Source organism: Lycium barbarum, chromosome 3 (assembly GCF_019175385.1).
Source record: "Lycium barbarum isolate Lr01 chromosome 3, ASM1917538v2, whole genome shotgun sequence".
NCBI lineage: Eukaryota > Viridiplantae > Streptophyta > Magnoliopsida > Solanales > Solanaceae > Lycium > Lycium barbarum.
In genome coordinates this window covers 141,939,163-141,961,356 of record NC_083339.1, presented here as the reverse complement: position 1 = coordinate 141,961,356, position 22,194 = coordinate 141,939,163, and the positions used below count along the sequence as shown (strand labels likewise).

The 22,194-nt window shown below is 35.4% G+C and overlaps 3 protein-coding genes and 1 non-coding gene across 4 annotated transcripts; 1 reads left to right on the top strand and 3 right to left on the bottom strand.

The window, feature by feature from the left end:
• Window positions 1-7,543: 7,543 nt before the first annotated feature.
• On the top strand, window positions 7,544-10,551 carry LOC132633140 (uncharacterized). Its single transcript, XM_060349371.1, has 4 exons — window positions 7,544-7,946; window positions 8,515-8,573; window positions 10,092-10,209; window positions 10,307-10,551. The coding sequence occupies exons 1-4, from the start codon at window positions 7,726-7,728 to the stop codon at window positions 10,383-10,385; spliced, it is 477 nt and encodes a 158-aa protein (XP_060205354.1). The 5' UTR covers window positions 7,544-7,725; the 3' UTR covers window positions 10,386-10,551.
• Window positions 10,552-11,731: 1,180 nt separating this feature from the next.
• On the bottom strand, window positions 11,732-13,682 carry LOC132633139 (uncharacterized protein At4g14100-like). Its single transcript, XM_060349370.1, has 2 exons — window positions 13,055-13,682; window positions 11,732-12,012 (listed from the first exon to the last, which is right to left on the bottom strand). The coding sequence occupies exons 1-2, from the start codon at window positions 13,665-13,667 to the stop codon at window positions 11,822-11,824; spliced, it is 804 nt and encodes a 267-aa protein (XP_060205353.1). The 5' UTR covers window positions 13,668-13,682; the 3' UTR covers window positions 11,732-11,821.
• TRNAK-CUU (transfer RNA lysine (anticodon CUU)) lies at window positions 12,563-12,640 on the bottom strand. Its single transcript has one exon. It is a non-coding gene; the product is annotated as a tRNA-Lys (tRNA).
• A 1,107-nt stretch (window positions 13,683-14,789) lies between the features above and the next one.
• Window positions 14,790-21,602, bottom strand: LOC132633138 (succinate dehydrogenase assembly factor 2, mitochondrial). Its single transcript, XM_060349369.1, has 5 exons — window positions 21,396-21,602; window positions 21,199-21,294; window positions 20,955-21,081; window positions 15,293-15,361; window positions 14,790-15,207 (listed from the first exon to the last, which is right to left on the bottom strand). The coding sequence occupies exons 1-5, from the start codon at window positions 21,491-21,493 to the stop codon at window positions 15,061-15,063; spliced, it is 537 nt and encodes a 178-aa protein (XP_060205352.1). The 5' UTR covers window positions 21,494-21,602; the 3' UTR covers window positions 14,790-15,060.
• Window positions 21,603-22,194: the final 592 nt, after the last annotated feature.

The window sequence follows — 22,194 nt, the reverse complement described above, 5'->3', positions numbered from 1 at the left end:
ATACTATGATTAGGCCCATTATCATATACTTATCCTAAGCCTTCAAATAATTCTTCCTAAAATCTGCCAAAATTTCGGCAGCATCTCCTCTGTTTATATGCCTAGCCCAGAATCGTAATTCAGCAACCAACAACAACAACATCAATAACATCAATTCCAACACCAATATGTACCATAAAACAGCCCACACGTTGTTTTCCAACTTCCATAACTAACCAACTTATTACACAATTATTTAACGACTTTGTCTCCGAGAATAAACCTTAAATAATACCAAAAGAGAAAGATTCATACCTTTTTTCTTGTTAAGACAGCAATATCCTCAATATCCATGCTAAAATCCACTGCAAAACAATACTAGAATCATCACCATGCTTTATCCGGACCTAAACTACTACTCCGCTACTTGAAAATTGCTCGCTTTTTGTTTCCCTCACTCTCTCTCTTCAATTTCTGGATTTTTCTAGCAAAATCTGATGAAAAGGGGGGTTATTACCCTTTATATAGGGGTCAAATTCAGGTCGGGTTCACTGTAGCAGTACTGTAGCAGTCGGTTACTGTAGCAGTACTGTAACACGCGTTTCTGCTCTGTCAGCCGAATTTGTAACGCCCATAATTCTCTATTCCGATGCCCTATCGATGAGCGGTTTGTTGCGTTGGAAACTAGACTCGACGAACTTCACTTTAGGATTTTGTTTCACCTTAAAACACTTCATATGCTAAGAGATATTCGTCCCCTAATTTGGACCAAAATTTTCATACAAAATATTACCCATCCTTTCTCCAAAGTCGTACTACTTCATTTCTTCCACTTATTTCCTTATAAAACCTTCCGGTATACCTTATATACATCCTTCACTCATTAAATATACTTAATAATGCTTGCTCCTTATATTCCAAAGTGATTTTACTTAACCATAAATCAACGTACTTATGTTTCAAATTTGATAAGTGTTTCTTCGAAAATACGGGGTGTAACGAAAACACAAACAAACACTTGAAAAGACTACTCAAAAAGTATAAGTAATGGATGTAAAAAGCCTTAAAATCCACGGCTTATCAGAGATGGTGGTGTGGTAATGTTAAATGTTGACAAAGGTTGTGGAGAGGGAGGAGATGATAGTGGTGGAAGAAGAAGGGAAAGAGAAGGGTAAATGTAATGGGGGTGGTGAGCAGGCATGCCATGTGGTGTACAAACAGGGCTGGCCAGAGGGCCAAGCCACTAAAGCAGGGGCTTTAGGCCCTAAAATTTTGGGAGCCCCATTTTTTCTTCAATCGGTTTTCACTACCTGTGTTGAATTTCCCGAGTAATTCGATTTCGAGACACGCAAGACCAATTAAAGAGGGAAGCACTCCCTAGCAAGTTTTTTTTAAAATTCTGAGGCTCAAACCAAGACCTCTAGTTAAGGGAGGATGAAGCCTAATTTTTACCTACAATAGATTTATAGGATAATTTTTCTTTTAAAAAATATTTAGCAGAATAAGGCTTTCCGTTAAAGTTGTCTTTAGGCCACCGATCTTTTTGTGCCGTCCATGTGTCTACCTCACCGAGTGATCAGTGCCATGGCAGATCTCGTGTCCACCTTAAATAAGTTTAATGAAGGGAGTATATTTAGACCCAAAGTATAATGACAGGAGTATATTTGAAGCCAAAGTATAACAAGGGGTATATTTAATCATTTTCCGATAGTACAAGGGTATATTATATTTGACCCTTTTCCGAATAGTAATTATCCCATGTCTTCTTTCTACCTCATTTTGTTCAATAGAGGTGAATTTAATAAGATCTAGAGCCAGCGAATTCAAAATGTATCGTCAAAATTTAGACACGGTCATTCTAAAAAAATTTAGACATGGTCCCCGTCAAAATTTGCACCGCACAAATTTTCTAAAAATATATCCTAACCCGCGCTGCCCTGCATAACACCCGCATAAGTCTAAACCGCCCCGCCTCGCCCCGTTGCCATCCCTATCAGAAAGTCCCATCCAAAGTTGCACTGGGCTCTAGAAATAATCCAAAAATAGCAGAAATAACAAAATTTGTGCCTCTAAATGTGAGTTCCCACTAATTTCCTCGTTATATAGTTCTTACCGTCAAATCTAATAGATAGAGTTTGAAGACAGAGACTAAAATATTAACTTTTGGCATACTTAAAGGATCAAAACTGTTCAAAATATACTTAAGGGACTATTTTGAACGTATTACCCTCAAATATAAGTGATCATTTTTGTTATTTTCTCATAATATAGCTAGCGTTTGGCCATTTCCCAAACAAATTTGAAAAACCTGATTTATGTGAAGTTTTTCAAATTTTGAAAATGTGTTTGGCCATAGTTTTTTTTTTTTTTTTTTGTTGAAAAACATGAAACATGATTTATACCTATGATTTTTAAAAATTATCAAAAATACTAAATCGTACCATAAAGACCAAGTTATGTAGAATCTTTATTGATGATGTTCATTATCATTATCAGAAGGGAAAAGTGTCAAAAATACCCATCTACTTTCGTTTATTAGCTAATTTTGACCTCCATTACAAGTTCAGGCTATTTATACCCATGCCGTTACCAAAGATAATAAAATTACCTCAATTGGATGGAATCCCTCAAATCAACTTCGATTCCCCAATTTCACTTAAAATTACCTGATTTTCACTTTTCAACCCGACCCGACCCATCTAACTAAAATAGCCCACTAAATATATCCCATTTCCCCAAAACATTTCAAATTTTATTAGAACAGATGATCGGAGCTAAGAAAGAAGGACCCCTAGAACTGAGTTGCATGTTGTTTTTCCTACACCGCCTTTTCCACCTACAAATACCCATTTCAATGTGTCCTGTTCCACTAGGTTACGTACTGTACCTCTGGGACGAATCTCTTATGAAAAATGAGTCACGTGAATTCATGATCATCCGACTAAATTCGGTATATTATGTATATAATTCTTAAAATATATCTAATATTAACTGAAGAAACACATGATCAAACTTGACTAAGTGGAGCACTGATTAAGTATTGGGTTTAGTCCCTTAACATTACGGGATTGAACCCCACTAAATGAACTTTTGCGTATTACTCCAAGCCATTAATTTAAATTAAATGACAAGACAGTTTATGTATATAGTAACTGGGAAGAATAGTGTAAGGGATTGTATGATGCCAGGGAGTCTGTTCTTTGATGATTCATTTTTGACGCAATAAAAATGATAATGTTAAATCTCCCCAAATTGATAATCAATTAATTGTTTGAACAAGTAAATTCAACTCCATATTCCTTTTTAGTTTTTTTTTCATTTGTTTCCTTAATTTTGTGAAACGTGTTTTAAGGGAAATGCGACTTGAAAATCTCATAGGGTGGCAGATCCCCTTTTTATTTTTTATGGATAAAAGCCAACTAATAGAGGATTAAAAGGCTAGGTGAGTATTCTCTTCTCTAATTTTTTTTAGGCTTAATGGATATGCGGCCCCCTAAACTTGTCCAGTTTTTTCATTTTAGCACCTCAATTAAGTGTTATTCCTATTGAATTCCTAAACTCGTCCTCAAGTGTATCTATCAAACACAACCCAACTTACATAGCAATTCATCTTCAATGTAGCAACATGCTAATATATATTCAAATTTAATTATGCCACCTTTTAGTTAAGATTAGCAGCAATTGAGAGGGAAAAAAAAAGAGTAGCTCTTAATTAAGCTGGCCGTGGAAGAGCAGAAACTGACACATTCATGACCTAAAGAATATCTTACCACATGTCTAACATATCACTCTGCCTTCATTTCCCCAATTTAATTTTTGCTTCTAATAAAAATCAGATTTAGGGGGTTTGATAGACACACTTGAGGACGAGTTTAAGGATTCAATAGGAACAACACTTAGTTGAGGTGCCAAAATAGTAAAAAGGGACAACTTTAGTGGGTCGTATAAGCCTTTTTTTTTTTAAAAAAAAATCTAGTACATCCGTCTGAGCTTATTTCTATTTAATCCACTTCAGAATGAATAATTCTTTTTAAATTTAGAAATATTAAAATTTTCATTTGACTTTTAAAATCTGAAATGTTTTGGGGGAAATGGGGGTATATTTGGTGGGTTATTTTAGTTTGGTGGGCTGGGTCGGGTTGAAAAAAAATCAGTTAATTTTAAGTGAAACTGGCAAATTGGAGTTGATTTGGAGGATTCCGTCCGATTGAATGATACTTTTGTTAACTTTGATAACGGCAAGTATATAAATAACCAACTTGTAATGGAGGATAAAACTAGCCAATAAATGAAAGTAGAGGGGTATTTTTAACCCTTTAACTTTATTAGAAACCATAATCACATATATAGATAGCTTAGACACAATTTTTATTTATAATGAACTAGATAATACAGTATCCTAGAACCATAACACAAAATTTTAATAAAAACCGCTAATAACATAATTACTAGCTACTATAATATGTCAAATTACAATTATTTATAAAGAACCATAAGTGCAAAAAAAAAAAAAGGTAGAATGGGTTCATAAATGGGGGGCCTCTTTAATAAAATACAAAAGTCTAGGATAAAATTTAAAATTTAAAAAAATCAAACAATTATATCTTGGGCTAAAAACAGGGTTGAACAGATTTTGAATTTTGAAGATTTGATTTTCAAAATTCTATGGCCAAACAAATATTTAAAAAAATATTTTAAAAAACTCCTACCAAAATCTATTGCCAAATGGGAGCATAGATTATTTGTAGCAATATGAAATACTATTGCATTATATCTTTGTTATCAAACACGCTCATACATAAATTCATCAATTGAAGTGGATACAAATTTAACCTATATATAAATGATAAAAAAGGAGGACAACTATGAAGATGAAGAAACACTTTTAATTTAATTTTAATTCAAATTATTAAAAAGTAATCTTCATTTCTAGAAAATAAAAAGAGAAAAGGAAAATAAATATCCTTATTTTTGGGGACATGTGTCTCTTGTCAGGGTGCATTCGCAAGTGATAAAACCGTCCTCATAGATACAGTTTGCTTCACACACTTTATCAGCTCCAAATCGCTGGGAGCAAAAAGCTTGGCATAAGGCTTCGCTTCGATGACTCTTGCACACCCCCCTATAGCTCGTTGTACATGTTTCTCCACAACGTCCTTGTGCTACACACACTGTCATATATATACACATACAGTGGTCCGTGAGAGATAGGATCAAAATTTTACTAATGAGAGTCAAAAACAAGTAAATAATTAAGCACATAAAAAGTCAAGGGTATTCAACATATAATATTATATGTACATTTTTTTTTACCATTTACACACTTTAATTTCTCGCAAAGGGGTATTGATTTACACAGTACAATTGACACACCTTGATTAAATGTGACTCTGCCACTAACAGGAATTTCCAACCGACGTTTTGTCAGAAATTTGGTATTTCTAAGGGAAAGTCTTTTAGAAATGTTTCTGACAAGTAAATTTCTGACCGATTTTTGACGTAGTTACCGAGAAAAATGGTATGTTTTTGGTAGTTTTATTAGGAGATTTGGGTTTTAGAAATATAACTATAATGCTTCACGACGCACAAAAGTTAATTCAAAATTTTCTACTATAGATAAAAAAATTAATAATAATAACTACTAAGGCTAATCGAGAAGAGGATGCTACATTGTAGCAGCGGGTTCATTTAAACCTAGTACTTTTGATGTGTAGCATAAATTTATGTGTAAAATACAACAAATGTATATCTGAACCTATAAATTTTAAAAATATAAATTTAGTGCTAAGACTAAAGATTAAACCCTAAATAGTTAAATCTTGAATAGATCCGCCTCTGGCTATAACATTTTATTATAGAAAAAAAGAGGTTACCTGATGCAATGGCAATAAGGACGAGGAAGATCAAAAAGATTTTTGAGGACATTGCCATTTTTCAATTATTTGTTTAAAAAAAAAAAAAAAAGGTAGCAGTGATGTACTATGATTTGCGAGTTTTCTATGTACACCCTCTATATTTATACAATTTAGGCTAATGATAAGTATCTCTATTAAAATCTTCGTTACGAACGTCTTTAAAGATTTGCCTAAATACCAGTAGTTAAATTTGATTGTCACTTAGAAGGTCAATCAATTGCTTTCTGAAGATGTTATAGTAACAAGAAAGATCTACATAATACGTTGCTATATATATATATATATATATATATATATGCACATCCAGATTCAATAAATTGTCAATTCAGAATTTAGTAAGATCTTGATTTTAGATAAATTGTTACTAAACAAAGAGTGATATTTGATTGTCACTGAGAAGGTCAATTAACTGCTTCCGAAGATGTTATGGTAACAAAAAAGATCTACATAATACATTGCTATATATATGCACATCTATTTTTTTTGTAAATTTAGAATTTAGCAAGATCTTGATTTTAGATAAATTGTTAAAAACAAAGAGTGAATACAAATTGATTGAGTGACTAGTTCATATCACAGGAAATTATACAAGTAATGGTTCAATCAAATATATATATATATATATATATATATATAATAATTCCTAAGTTTCCAAACGGGGTATATCGGTCTTTCAGAAACCAAATCATGGTGTTATTTACTTCACTAGTTAGCGAGTGATTATGTTTGGTGAAAAATTCTGAATTGTAATCTAGCATTTTCCAATTAAAAATGTTTAAAAAGTTAAATTTTTACTGTTAGTGTTACAGTACATTTAAAAACTACACAGGGCATATTACTGTAAACAACACTTCTAAAGAAATAATCTTAGCAGTTAGCACATCTCATAAAAATTTGGATTTTGCTCGTTCATTAATCCTTGATACCCTCCTTTCAAGGTGGAAATAGGAAAGAAAAAAAGAGATTTCTTGATATCCCAAAAAGAATCATTTACCATAAAGTAAGTTATGTGACAAATAATAAATTATACTTCAACAGAAGCGTTACTCTTATTTTTCATAATTGAGTTAAAGCTTGCCTTATTTCAAAACTTTGGACCTCAATTGAGTTAAGCTTGCCTTATTTCAAAATTTTGGACCTCATATTTTCTTTTATTTTTTTTAGATTTCTACTTATAATCCTTTGTTGGGTCAGATAAAACGCCCACTAATAAAATTTGAGTTAGTTTTACTGATAATCACTAATTTTATTCTTTGTAAGACTGACGTCACAAAAAATATTACCTATTATAGTAAAGTTATCAATTTAGTTATTTGTAATATTAAATTTAGAAAAATAATTTTTGTAACTATAAAGTACTAAAGTTTGTTGCCAGAATACAGATATCGGGAAGTCAAATCTTCGGTATCATTATACTTCATCGTCGCATAATTCTTTATTACTATGTAAAACAAAATTATTACAAAAATCTGTCTTTCATAATTTATGTTTTAAATAAATTAAATTAAATTTTTGACTTCGAAAAATGACGTGTCGTATTGATCGACCAGGTTGATAAAAGAAGCGAAGAGAAGATAAGAAAGTGTGTATAAAGTGAGTCGCAAAGTAATGTGTGGGGAGCATGACAGCCACGCGTTTTACATACAATCTGTAGACACTATAGACATCAACCTAATACCTCTAACGCAAACCCAAATTTTACCACTGAAAACATCACCACTTATTTTCAATCTCCTCCTCTACTACTTCTTTCTTCTTTTACCAATTAAAAGAAACTACATAACGAGTAGAGTTCCAAGAAAGAAAATTTGAAGTGCAATTAACATAAGAAATGGCCCTGCAAGCACCTACTAGAATTCCAGCTAGTCCTTTAGCCCCAAACAGTGGTCTTAGACAGGCACCAAATGGTTTAGCTTTGAAATCATCATTTTTTTCTCCATCAGTTCATCTCTTGCTTCCACCTCCATCATTCTCTGTTGCTGCTCCTGCTACTGCCCCTAGAATCTCCATGCGTGTTACCTCTAAACAGGCCTATATTTGCCGGGATTGCGGGTAACTCCTGTTTTCTTTCTACTTTATTCTATTCCAAAAGCGGCGAATTCAGGTTATCTAAAGTCTGAATTTAAAATAATTTGATATTATTATATGTATATACTCCCTCGTCTCATAATATTTGTGGTCCTTGCTACAAATATTTGTCTCAAAATACTTATCATAGGAGTAGTTTTTACCCATTTCACCCTTGTGTTAAATACATCTATTGGGTGGTATTATGAGTTCACATATAAAAAAATAGTTTCGCATTGTGGTTTTAAACATTCATTGGGGAGATATTACATGGTAAAATATTTTAAGAAGGAGTGTGTAAATGAAAAACACGACAACTATTTTAAGAGGGAGTACATTTTAATTGTGTTTTTGTGTGCGTACTTAGTTGGAGCAGAAAACAATGACTCGCTCATTGTAATTGAACTACGGAGTTCGTCCTAAATTTACTGATTGCATCTATCTTGCCTTGGGGCATCGCATTCTGGATGTAGTAGTCAAGACTCTTTCTGTATATTTTCTCTGCATACTAATTGTATTGTACATCTACATATGTGTGATGAACATGGTGCAGGTATATTTACAATGAGAGAACTCCTTTTGAGAAACAACCCGACAAGTACTTCTGTCCTGGTATGTTGCTTTTATAATCATTGCGTCGAGCTTATAGTTTCTGTAAAAATCTGTCTGTCAATGCCTGCAATTATCTTGATTTGTGATTATGCAAAATAGAAAAGCTTTCTCTCTATGGTCACAATTAGCTAGCATTATCCTATCAACGAGCTTTGAGTTTTTCCTTGGTTTGAAATCAAAGTAGGAGCTTACACTTTGTTTGGATGGTTGTTACGTATTGTTTCATAATGTGTGGTATTATATCGTGTTATATTGTATTGTTTTGATAAGTACAACGTTTGGATAGATTGTATCACTTCCCGTCGTTACATAATGTTAGACATCAACAATTTGGAGGAGAAACCTACAAAAAAAGTAGGGTACAACGTAAAGCTATTATAAAAATGTATGATAAAGGATAAAATATGATTATTAGAACCAAATAGGTATAGTAACATTCTCTTTATTATTTAACAATGTTACTATACCTATTTGGTTATGTGGCCAATAAGTTTAATTTCTGAAAAAAGTGATCTCATCATTACAATATAGTTAGAGAATTTCTGTTTTTATGATAAGTACACTATGTGGAAGATTTATTTAAAAGTAGAACCATATATGAGAAGAAAATGGGGAGAACAACCTCTTAATAGTTTTTTAATTAGGGAACATAGAAAAAGAGAATAAATTCAAAGAAGAAAAAGAAACTAATGTCCAAGTGGGAATACCCTGTTAGCTTATCTCAACTCTTTGTGACCATTATAATCCATTCTCCAGATGCAAACTTTTAAAAGTTCACAATTTTTGTTTTAACTTATTTCTTGACAATGGTCTACGGTAACAGCCTCTCCACCCCACAAAGGTAGGGGTAAGGTCTGCGTCCATCCTATCCTTCCCATACCGTACTTGTGAGATTACACCGGGTATGTTGTTATTGTTGTTATTTCTTGACTATAGTTCTACTCTTATTTGTTTTTTATAAAACAACTACGAGCTAGTTGCTTCACAATTTTCCTCTGATAGGTTGTTTACCTCTCTTCATTTTGCTTCCCCTGATCAATAAATTTCAGATACTATAGCTTTATGTAAGAAATTAATATAATAATATCACTTGCTAAACTAGCACCTGGAAAAAATTGTGGTATTTCTCCAATTTCTTGAGCTTCAAGGTTTATATGAATGTTTAACTACATAATTCCCGTTAACAAAACTTGGACTTAATGGAATAAAGGGAATAACGCTGTTAAATGCTTAAGCATTTACTTTCTATTTCTATTTTTGTTCGCTCAAGACCCAGTTTGCTCGACTAGTCCCTTCCAGAAGTTTCCGCACTCCTAAGGCTTGTACCCGAGACTTCTGGTTAAGGATAGAGAGGTGTCATCCATCCACTAGATCTCTTGTTAATTCTTTGCTCAATTTTTCAATTAGCGTCTATTAGCCGTTAGCTATGAAATCCCTAGTGGCATTTCTTCATTTCTTGGGAATACTCAATTGGATTTTAAATTTTAGTAAAGTAATGGTTTGATCTTGTGATTGCAGTATGTGGAGCTCCCAAAAGAAGATTCAGGGCTTATGAACCTAAAGTAACCAAAGATGCTAATTCCACAGAGGTTCGTAAGGCCAGAAAAAAAGAGTTAAAAAGAGATGAGGCTATTGGGTAAGTTCTCTTTTCTTACAAATTTACTCCTCTTTTATCAGTTTCCTTAATTTGAATACAGATTAACATAATCCATGATGATTCCTCGTTGGTGTAGGAACATACTGCCCATTGCTATTGGAGTTGGAGTTGTTGCACTTGCTGCTTTATACTTCTATGTCAACAACAGTTCTTAGATTGGAGTGGAGGGAAAAAATGTCATATCTGATTAACAGATCAAGGAGATTGTTAAATTTTGTATTAAAGCTCTATATACAATTGTTTATTCTATCCATTCATTCTCTAAACTCCACTCCTATAGAGATGCAAATATGAAATTGATAATTTGTCTTGTTAAACAAACTGCCTTGTGCAAAACATGAAATATAAGTATAGTATTATCAGTCAGTTTCATAATTCAAATTCCCTATGTACGAATTTCACCCAAGTCTAAATGGGTAAGGCCGATTCCTTTATTATTTTCACAGCATTCAACCTCAGCTTCCAAAAAAACCTTTCAATTTCTTACGCATACTTATGGCCACACAATGAATTTTTTTAGGTACAATAGCCCAAGATCTAACAAGAGTAGAATACTCTAAGCCTAGTGTTAAATTAAGTTAATATGCGCATTTGATGGGTGTATATATCATACCAATAACATTACTCTTCGATGGATTTGCATATTAAACTTCAGACATCTCACTTTCGAAGTTGTTCGATTTGCAAATTTTTACGTACTGCTTGTATGGCTTAAATGGTGGTCCCAAATCAAGTATCTAAGCACTTTGACCGGCTATATATAAAAAAATATTACCCTTGCATAGCAAACGCACTCATCCTCTGCTGGTTGAGAAACAACATAATGGATAAGTGTGCATCACCAAAATTTGAGGCACAAACGGGCTTGAGCTCATACTGAACTCTTACACCCCCAAACCTCATAATTTTTGCGAAAACCACACATTCTTTATCCAATGTAATTTAAGTTCAACTTTCAAGGGCAAAGGCTGTGAACTTGAAAGACCCAACTTGCATTAGCGAATCTTATCTACTGCTGGTATGGAGGAAAATATTTTCATCATTCCCTAGTATTTAAAAGGGTATAAAAGAGTAGCAAGTGAAAATATGATAATTGTATAAGATTATGCTTGGATGATATTTTTGAGTATTAAAGGTTGACCAAAACATCTAAGCATTGACTGAATCATGTGAGATGGAATAAGAATTCTGATGGAGTATTTCTGAAGGAAAATAACTTTCACCCATGAATTCCAATTTTATCCATTTTGCTGATTTCATGACAACCATACATTGGATAACAATTTTCTTAGGAAAAACATTTTCTATTAAAGCAAAGACTTTAAAATTTGTTTTCTTTGTTCTTCCCCTCTCCTCTTTTTTTTCCAATCTTGAGAACAATAATCTAAGCCCCAACGGCCAACGCCATTGAAATAGCTGGGACTATTTACTTTCCAACAATGGTTGGTCAACTAAGAGTAATAAGATTAAAGTGAAAGCAAAATGAGTAATGCGTGAAAAATGGAAGCTCAGGACCAATTTATTAGGTCCAAAGAAACAACAACATCAAGAAGAAATTATTTGATAATAGTACATGGAAATGTAACAAGAATTAGAGCAGTAAAGAAACATCCATAGATGCTCCAATGAGTTTGCCAATCGAAACATCATCATTAGTAAATAAACTAACAGGAGATGATATCTTTTCATCCTTGATCTCATTGAAACAGTAAACAGGAGCTTGCCAATTTGGATCCTCCAGCACTTTTCCTACTTCAAATGTCATTACATGTGCAATCATACCTGCACCATACCCAAATTTTTTCTTTAGTTAATAACCTCCACACAAATTTAGTTTTATACCTATCACTGAAATTTAATGGACTACAACGGGTTAATACTTCATTTTTTAGGCTACCAATACCTTATCAAGCTCGCAACGAAGAAATATATATACACACTATTTGCGCACAGAACTTAAAACTCATTGAGAAATGAGTTTCACTTTTATACTTGACAATGTAAAGAAAAGATTAAGCTAGCAGGTCAGCTAAAATATAACTGCAACTAACACTTCATAATTCTAGAAACTAGAAATTTGAAGGGGGTTAGTAAAAAGGCAAACAAGCTACGGCAGGTTAAACTACTTCGTAGTATTATTTAATACCTTCAATACATATCCAGTCCTTTAGTTGATTTCCTACTCTATAATTAGTCCAACATTTTGTTTTTTCGGTAATTAAAGTTTAAATACAAAATGAAAAACCTAACCGCCCACCGTGGGGCTCGACTCGAACCCACGACCACAAGGTTAAGAGCCTTGCGCGTTTAAATACAAAATGAAAAACCTAACCGCCCACCGTGGGGCTGGGCTCGAACCCACGACCACAAGGTTAAGAGCCTTGCGCTCTACCAACTGAGCTAGACGGGCTTATTGTTAAATATTATAGTAGTCACAAACAGAGAATGATCAGTGGAGTACATGTATTTCTATAGGTCTTAACCTTGTGGTCGTGGGTTCGAGCCCCACGGTGGGCGGATAGGTTTTTCATTTTGTATTTAAACGCGCAAGGCTCTTAACCTTGTGGTCGTGGGTTCGAGTCGAGCCCCACGGTGGGCGGTTAGGTTTTTCATTTTGTATTTAAACTTTTAATTACCGAAAAAACAAAATGTTGGACTAATTATAGAGTAGGAAATGAATTCGAAACTGTGACGTTCGATTCAAATGCAATGTACAATCCATATATGCCAAAAACAATACTCCAGTCTCCATTGATTAATTGAATAAAAGAATCAAATTGGAAATGCTACCTTCAAGACTTTTAATTTAAGCTTTTAAAATTACCTGTGAAGAAAGCCCAGTAAACAGGTCTTTTAGTAACAACATCTTCATAATACCAAATGAAATCAACTTTTTCCCACACATTGCATAGAAACCCATCCATATATCGCTGTCCCAAATAATTCCCACCCTGTAACCAAGTAGGTCTAAGTATCCCCACAGGAAAATGCCTGACCTTACACTCCTTATTAGCATCCAAAGTGTAGTAAAAAGAAGTATGATTATCCCATTCCAAATCGTAAAGGCGCTTTCCCAATTGATTTTTAATTATGTTGAAGTTCCTTCCATTAGGCCAATCGTACCATAAATCAACGATTTGAAGATTACCCTTGGTGTTGTTCATGAAGAGAATTGAATGGAATTGTTCCGGCCATCGAGTTGGTATTGGGTCGCCCGATTCTGATGCAATGCACAGAGAAGTCACCGCGACAAGGAGGAGGCCAGCGGAGACTTTAGTGGTTTCGCCTGAAATCAACATTTCTTTTTTCCTCTTAGTGGAAAGGCAATGATAGTGGGATTGCCCTTTTGCTTTTGCCTTCACCTTTTCAAGAAAGGCTAATAGGAGAGAGAGGGAACACGTGGAGAGATTTCTCAAGGGGAAGGGAGAAAACTGCATAGATAAGGTAGAAAATAATACTCCGTCCCAAAAAAATTGTATATTCTTTTCTTTTTAATCTGTCTTAAAAAAATTATTCCCTTTCTATATTTAGAAATAATTTAACTTTATGAGATGATTTATAGTCATATAAATATCTAAGGCTTATTTTGGATCATGCATTTCAAAAGTCTTTCTTTATTTCTTAAATTTTATGTCAAATCAAAAGAGGACAATCTTGTTGAGATGGAGGGAGAAATAATGAAAAAAATACCAACCTCCTACCCATTCTGAATGATTAAAAGGAGATAGAAATAATAATAATAATAATAATAATAATAATAATAATAATGAAAAAATAAGGTAGAAATATTTAGAATTAAAAAAAGGAAAATCTTAAGAAAATAAAATTATATCGGGCCTGGATTTTGTCTTTTTCACCTATATTTTTAAGAAAAGTTACCTATATTTTCAATTCTCATTAAGAAATTGATTTGTTTAATAAATTGGCAGTTTAATATTTTGAAACACCCTATGATTTGTACAAATCGCAAACACCACAAAGATTCAATTTTGTTACTATTTATGTCCGGGTAATAGTTAAGATATTTAGCAATTATATTCCCTTTCCTTATCAATTTGAACATGTCAGTAAGATACCTCTTTCAATTTTTGATTCTCTGAGAAAAAATGGAAAATGATTGTTTTATGCTAATTTTACTACTCGATAACTTGTAGCTATATCTCACATGAAATGTTCGAGACAAACCTTTCACATTTTAATATTATTTTAGCCTATGATTGAAGGTACCAAAACTTGAATCTTGACGTTTAGACAATGGCATCAAAATTAAATACAGGAAGTATAGGTAATCTGCAGGAGTCTATGTTTTGTAATCCCATTTCTTCAGTCCATACCTGTTCATTAGTACCCTAACGTTTTTCGATAATTCAGATTGTACAATCTTATCCCTTTTCAAGAGCCAACATGAAAACCACATCAAAAGACATGTCAAAGAACTCATATGAACATCGGCTAGAGAGATAGCGATCGCCCTGGGAAAAGAAGAAGCATGCTCTCCAATTAGATTTACGGAACAAAAACCAGAAAATAATTGGTGACATTCAGTTTAATAACTCATATAACAAAAATTGGTGGCATTTAGGACTTCGAGTTTCACGTATAGACCAAAGAAATGCTTTTACATTAAGAGTTCTATCATAGAAATAAAACATGGGTGCGCCTGCTGCCAGCAGGCTTAACACATTCGGCATCTATTAGCACATTATTGAGGCCTTACTGAAACAAACCTGAGTTGCTATATTTATTCATACACATCCCTGGTAATAACACAGGTTCCTATACAAGACTATGGTTTAGTTGTTCTTTGAAATCTGCCAGCAGAAAAGAGAGCTACTGATTCCCAGCTATAGGCGCATCTCGGGCTCTCTTGATATCGTCCCACCCTCTCACCCAAGGTTGTCCTGGAACAGCGCGAGTCTCAGGAGAAGCATGTTTGTCAAGGTTATTCATAACTTTTTCACGCACAGCAGAAAATACCTACATCCCAAGTGCTAATCAGATAAAATATACATTCAAATAAACCAATCAAATGAAGTATAAATTCTCAAGGTTTATGGCTTACAGGATTTGTTTTTATTGCATCTGGGGGTTGCTCCTGACCAGTCAGCCACTTCCACAAATCTGGATTCTCCTACAGGCATAAATAGAATAAACTGAATAAGATAGCTCAAGTTCATCTTCACAAATGAGAATTGTCCTGTTACGACCATTTACTGCATCTAAAGAGACCATTCTACTGTATTTAAACGGATAATTTGTGTTCTCTTTTTCTTTCATTCTTTTGATGGGGGGGTGGGGCAAGGCAAGGAGGGTTGACAGGGAGATTAGCTGGTGGCAAAGGATGAGACGAACATCATCAACAGAGTCACAGAGAGAATAAAATGAAAACATTGGAGCAGTAGCATTGCAACAAATTTGAACTTTATATCTATATGTGAAGTCAATGTGGTGCATTTATTCTATGATCGCTGAATGAATCATACAGCAACCGGCAGAGCACTGGTCGAATTCTAGTTCCCAACCAACCTTCCCGCATCTTCTTTTATCCTTTTTTACCTGCCTCCCTTTTATGCCTTAATCTTACACTCTCTTAACTATTCGGTTTTCCTTTCGCTAACATGTTTCTGAGTTACCCTGGGAGGGCAATTAGAGTCTGAATTTGGCCCCAAAAATATAAGTCTGAGCTAATACATCCACTATCCAATTCTTACATGCAACAAAGGATATGCATAATAGTTGACTCTCTTAATCAGGGGAGGGTGGGCAGAATAGGAACACAAAAGAAAAAAAATACTCCCATGGTGCATTACTTTCCTTTGTAAGAAATAGCAAAATAAAAAGATCAAGCTCAACACCAGCCAAGCAGTTAAAAAAGTACCAGATTATGGCCTTCCTACCACTGAATGTGATTTAGATGAGTTCTCATGAATCAGTTGCAGATCTAATTAAAACACAAGTCCTTTTTGAGCTTAACACATCTACCCTCACTAGTGAAATATTTGTATAAGTCAGTGGCGGACCCAGGATTCAATGGCCCTGGGTGCTCACCTTAAAATCAACAAAAAATATATTGCTTTGAGTGGGATTTGAAGTTGGCTCCTCCATGGCTTAGCCTAAAGCCTACAACCTTTTAACCGGAGCACCAAGATCTTTTATTGCTTCTTGGGTGCTATTTATTATTTTATACCAAAATTTCAATATTTTCTATATGTCTACATAGAATATCCGCCACGGTTAATGGGTGCTTGAGCACCAAAAAATAGTACATGGGTCTGACCCTGGTATAAGTGCAAGTACATGAGGGAACAAATTCATATAGGGGAGGGCTTACTGTTGTCTACTAGATCTAAAACACCAAGAAGCAAGACACCTCAGGTTACCTTATGCTATTGTTCCTTCAAAGTGAGGTAGGAAGATGATGATTGTGTTAAGGATTCTAAATCCAGGGAAGCCAAGTTTAAAGCTCTTGATGCTTTCAAGTCCCTATTGAGGTTGTCACTTGATTGTCAATTATATTCTTTGACGTCGATCTCACCTTATGATAGTTGTCCTTTCAAGGTAAGACCTAACTATGATGATGATTCCATAATGACATATCGGAAGTTACCGACTTGATGTCACCCGGTAGAGTTGTACTGTTTTTCTCGGATATCTATGCATGCTATATATGTATGTAATTATGTTGTGAAACCGAGCTTATATAGCCGGGTATGATATCTATTGAGCGCAAACCACTGCAGTTGGGTACAAACAATACCGAACCTTGTTGTGGCCGGGTACAGGTAGGATCGAGCCTTGTTATGGTCGGGTACAGGTAGGATCGAGCCTTGTAATGGCTAGGTACAGACGATACCGAGCCTTATTATGGCCGGGTATGGATGACACCGAACCTATATGATCGAGTATGATATCAGTATATGTACATGTATGAAATGTTTTCTTCAAAGGAAGGTTACGTAAGTATAATGCACGTCTTAAGAGGTACTATGAGGTATAAATGATTCATTCAGTTTATATTATTCTCCATACTGTTTTCATGTTACTATTCATGTCTTACATAATCGGTACATTATCCGTACTGACTCCCCTATTGCTCGGGGGGGGGGGGGGGGGGGGGGGGGGGGGGCTGCGTTCATGCCCGCAGGTACCGATAGACAGACGGGCGATCCAGCTTAGTAGGATTTCCCCTCAACTGTTGTCTGTGCGCTCCACAGATATAACATGTTTCTGAGTTACCCTGGGAGGGCAATTAGAGTCTGAATTTGGCCCCAAAAATATAAGTCTGAGCTAATACATCCACTATCCAATTCTTACATGCAACAAAGGATATGCATAATAGTTGACTCTCTTAATCAGGGGAGGGTGGGCAGAATAGGAACACAAAAGAAAAAAAATACTCCCATGGTGCATTACTTTCCTTTGTAAGAAATAGCAAAATAAAAAGATCAAGCTCAACACCAGCCAAGCAGTTAAAAAAGTACCAGATTATGGCCTTCCTACCACTGAATGTGATTTAGATGAGTTCTCATGAATCAGTTGCAGATCTAATTAAAACACAAGTCCTTTTTGAGCTTAACACATCTACCCTCACTAGTGAAATATTTGTATAAGTCAGTGGCGGACCCAGGATTCAATGGCCCTGGGTGCTCACCTTAAAATCAACAAAAAATATATTGCTTTGAGTGGGATTTGAAGTTGGCTCCTCCATGGCTTAGCCTAAAGCCTACAACCTTTTAACCGGAGCACCAAGATCTTTTATTGCTTCTTGGGTGCTATTTATTATTTTATACCAAAATTTCAATATTTTCTATATGTCTACATAGAATATCCGCCACGGTTAATGGGTGCTTGAGCACCAAAAAATAGTACATGGGTCTGACCCTGGTATAAGTGCAAGTACATGAGGGAACAAATTCATATAGGGGAGGGCTTACTGTTGTCTACTAGATCTAAAACACCAAGAAGCAAGACACCTCAGGTTACCTTATGCTATTGTTCCTTCAAAGTGAGGTAGGAAGATGATGATTGTGTTAAGGATTCTAAATCCAGGGAAGCCAAGTTTAAAGCTCTTGATGCTTTCAAGTCCCTATTGAGGTTGTCACTTGATTGTCAATTATATTCTTTGACGTCGATCTCACCTTATGATAGTTGTCCTTTCAAGGTAAGACCTAACTATGATGATGATTCCATAATGACATATCGGAAGTTACCGACTTGATGTCACCCGGTAGAGTTGTACTGTTTTTCTCGGATATCTATGCATGCTATATATGTATGTAATTATGTTGTGAAACCGAGCTTATATAGCCGGGTATGATATCTATTGAGCGCAAACCACTGCAGTTGGGTACAAACAATACCGAACCTTGTTGTGGCCGGGTACAGGTAGGATCGAGCCTTGTTATGGTCGGGTACAGGTAGGATCGAGCCTTGTAATGGCTAGGTACAGACGATACCGAGCCTTATTATGGCCGGGTATGGATGACACCGAACCTATATGATCGAGTATGATATCAGTATATGTACATGTATGAAATGTTTTCTTCAAAGGAAGGTTACGTAAGTATAATGCACGTCTTAAGAGGTACTATGAGGTATAAATGATTCATTCAGTTTATATTATTCTCCATACTGTTTTCATGTTACTATTCATGTCTTACATAATCGGTACATTATCCGTACTGACTCCCCTATTGCTCGGGGGGGGGGGGGGGGGGGGGGGGGGGGCTGCGTTCATGCCCGCAGGTACCGATAGACAGACGGGCGATCCAGCTTAGTAGGATTTCCCCTCAACTGTTGTCTGTGCGCTCCACAGATATAACATGTTTCTGAGTTACCCTGGGAGGGCAATTAGAGTCTGAATTTGGCCCCAAAAATATAAGTCTGAGCTAATACATCCACTATCCAATTCTTACATGCAACAAAGGATATGCATAATAGTTGACTCTCTTAATCAGGGGAGGGTGGGCAGAATAGGAACACAAAAGAAAAAAAATACTCCCATGGTGCATTACTTTCCTTTGTAAGAAATAGCAAAATAAAAAGATCAAGCTCAACACCAGCCAAGCAGTTAAAAAAGTACCAGATTATGGCCTTCCTACCACTGAATGTGATTTAGATGAGTTCTCATGAATCAGTTGCAGATCTAATTAAAACACAAGTCCTTTTTGAGCTTAACACATCTACCCTCACTAGTGAAATATTTGTATAAGTCAGTGGCGGACCCAGGATTCAATGGCCCTGGGTGCTCACCTTAAAATCAACAAAAAATATATTGCTTTGAGTGGGATTTGAAGTTGGCTCCTCCATGGCTTAGCCTAAAGCCTACAACCTTTTAACCGGAGCACCAAGATCTTTTATTGCTTCTTGGGTGCTATTTATTATTTTATACCAAAATTTCAATATTTTCTATATGTCTACATAGAATATCCGCCACGGTTAATGGGTGCTTGAGCACCAAAAAATAGTACATGGGTCTGACCCTGGTATAAGTGCAAGTACATGAGGGAACAAATTCATATAGGGGAGGGCTTACTGTTGTCTACTAGATCTAAAACACCAAGAAGCAAGACACCTCAGGTTAGCCCAAGGCAATTAGCTTACTGCTGTCTACTAGAACTAAAACACCAAGAAGCAAGACACCTCATGTTAGCCCAAGGCAATTAGCTCAATAGTCAAGGATTCACATCAGCAAAATAATGTTTCTCCTAACCCCTATAGCCAAGCTTATCATTCTTCTCACTCAACCCCACCCACTCCATTCAGGCAAAAAAGGTAGAAGGTGAACATGTTAACCCACAACAATGAAATAGGTGCACAACCTAGAAAACCGCCAATACTGGGCAGCCCGGTGCAATACTGCATCTGATGAAACTACTAACCATATTCTTTCTACAGGTAGTCAAGAAAAAAAGGGAAACAACACCTGTGAATCAATATATATCGTTCAAGCACGGTAAAAATGAAGACCTCCATTTCCGCTACCTGGAAAAGCACCTTTCGAGGTCCTTGAAAAAGGACAGACTCTATACCATCCCGCTTTAACCACACTCTAGATATATATTACAAATCAATGCAACATACACATACATAATTATATGTTTGCATACTTAGAAGTTCTTCTTTCACACTTGGTGTAAAAGTATCTTGTCTATGTGATATCTGCCTGGAAAACATTCTCCGGAAAATATTTCCCAACATGCCAAATACATCATTCTTTTAGAGCAGTTAGGCTTTGATCACTTGAGCGCCAGTTTGGGCTGTGTGAAACCAAGCTGCAGATAGTGGTTTACTTAGAGTAGAAATTGGGCATAACAGATTCGAATATAAAGAAATTGGGCTAATAAAATCTACTGATGGATAACTTTGATATATTCTATTCTTTTTGTTGGTAATGAGATACACTCCTGACATTCTATCATTTCTGTTGTACTTTTGGGTTAATGCTCATTAAAAGATGTTATGAGGGCTAGCAAAGAAATAAAGCTTGAACAAAACTTCTATATACAACAACAACAACATACCCAGTGAATCCCAACGTGGGGTCTGGGGAGGGTAGAGTGTACGCAGACCTTACCCCCACCTTGAACAAAACTTGTATATGATTCACCTAAATACTTGATTCCTCTAGCAGCAAAATATATGGTAAAATCGATGACAAATAAATGAGAAATTCCAAAGAAGAAAGCATAAAGCTTTAGAATGGAAAAACAAGGAAAATTTACCAGGTCAAGAACATTAACAAGGGACTTAATTCCATTTTCGTCCATAGACTGTATATGTTCCTCCACCCATTTGCCAAGAACAAGGTCTAGCTCCAGGTAGCCTCTTTGTTTACTCCGATAAATAAGCCTATAATCCAATACAAAATAAGAATCATGATCCAATAGGTGAAAGGAGGGCATATATCTAATACGTTACGGGCATTTCTTTTCTACCCTTTTTCCGTAGTGAAAACTTCAAAATTACCTGTTAAATAAACGCCTTTTGCTCTCTTCGTTAGAAAGATCAATATTAACCGCCTCGTTGGAAGAAATAAAACGCGAAAATGTTCCAGCTAAAGGCCTAAACGAGCATACAAAAAGCAAATATAATTAAAAGACAAAAAAAAAAAAAATTACATATAACAAATGTAAAGTGAGTAAGAAAGGTAGATATTTTAGAACCTGTAAAGATTGTGAGATGGGAGTGTGGAGGTTGCAATGGGTGTTCTGTTGAGGATTCGAGGAATGGTGAATAGAAGTGCCCTTCGTAAATTCGCCATTCTTTCTCTTTTTTGAGGATCAATGGGAGTTCGATTTTGGGGTTAACAAGAATTTGAAGGCGGTTGGTGCGTGGCCTCTTGGCATCCACTATACCAACACTCTTCTAATACGGGTAATTTAACCCGAATTGATACCCACAAGAAAGAAAATAATTTAACCCGAATTCATACCCACACGCTCGCTTATGCCAACACGGGCCCAACAATTGATGTTACGGTGTATGTTTCCCCATTCAGTTTATTTGATCCAATTTTTTTGAGTCTACAACAACAACAACAACAACAGCCCAGTGAAATCCCACATCTTGGGGTGTGGGAGGGTATAATGTACGCAGACCTTACTCCTACCAAGGTAGGATGGCTGTTTCCGAGAGACCCTCGGCTCAATAGAAGCATAAAAAGGGGGTCAGATAAGGTTAAAAGATTTAAAACGATATTGCAATGAAATAATGCAAGCGACACAGTAAAACAGAATAATCAAGGAATTCAAAGCGATATGGAAATGCAAATCACGAAAGCGGCACAGATAAAATAGAGTAATCAAAGTACAGAAAGTAGCAAATAATAACATAAATCAAAGCACAAGAAATTATAATGCGCTAATGCGCCTACTAATAAGGAAAGATAACGAGACTTATATACTAGCCTTCTACCCTAATGTGGGTCCTCCACACCTTCCTATCTAAGGTCATGTCCTCGGT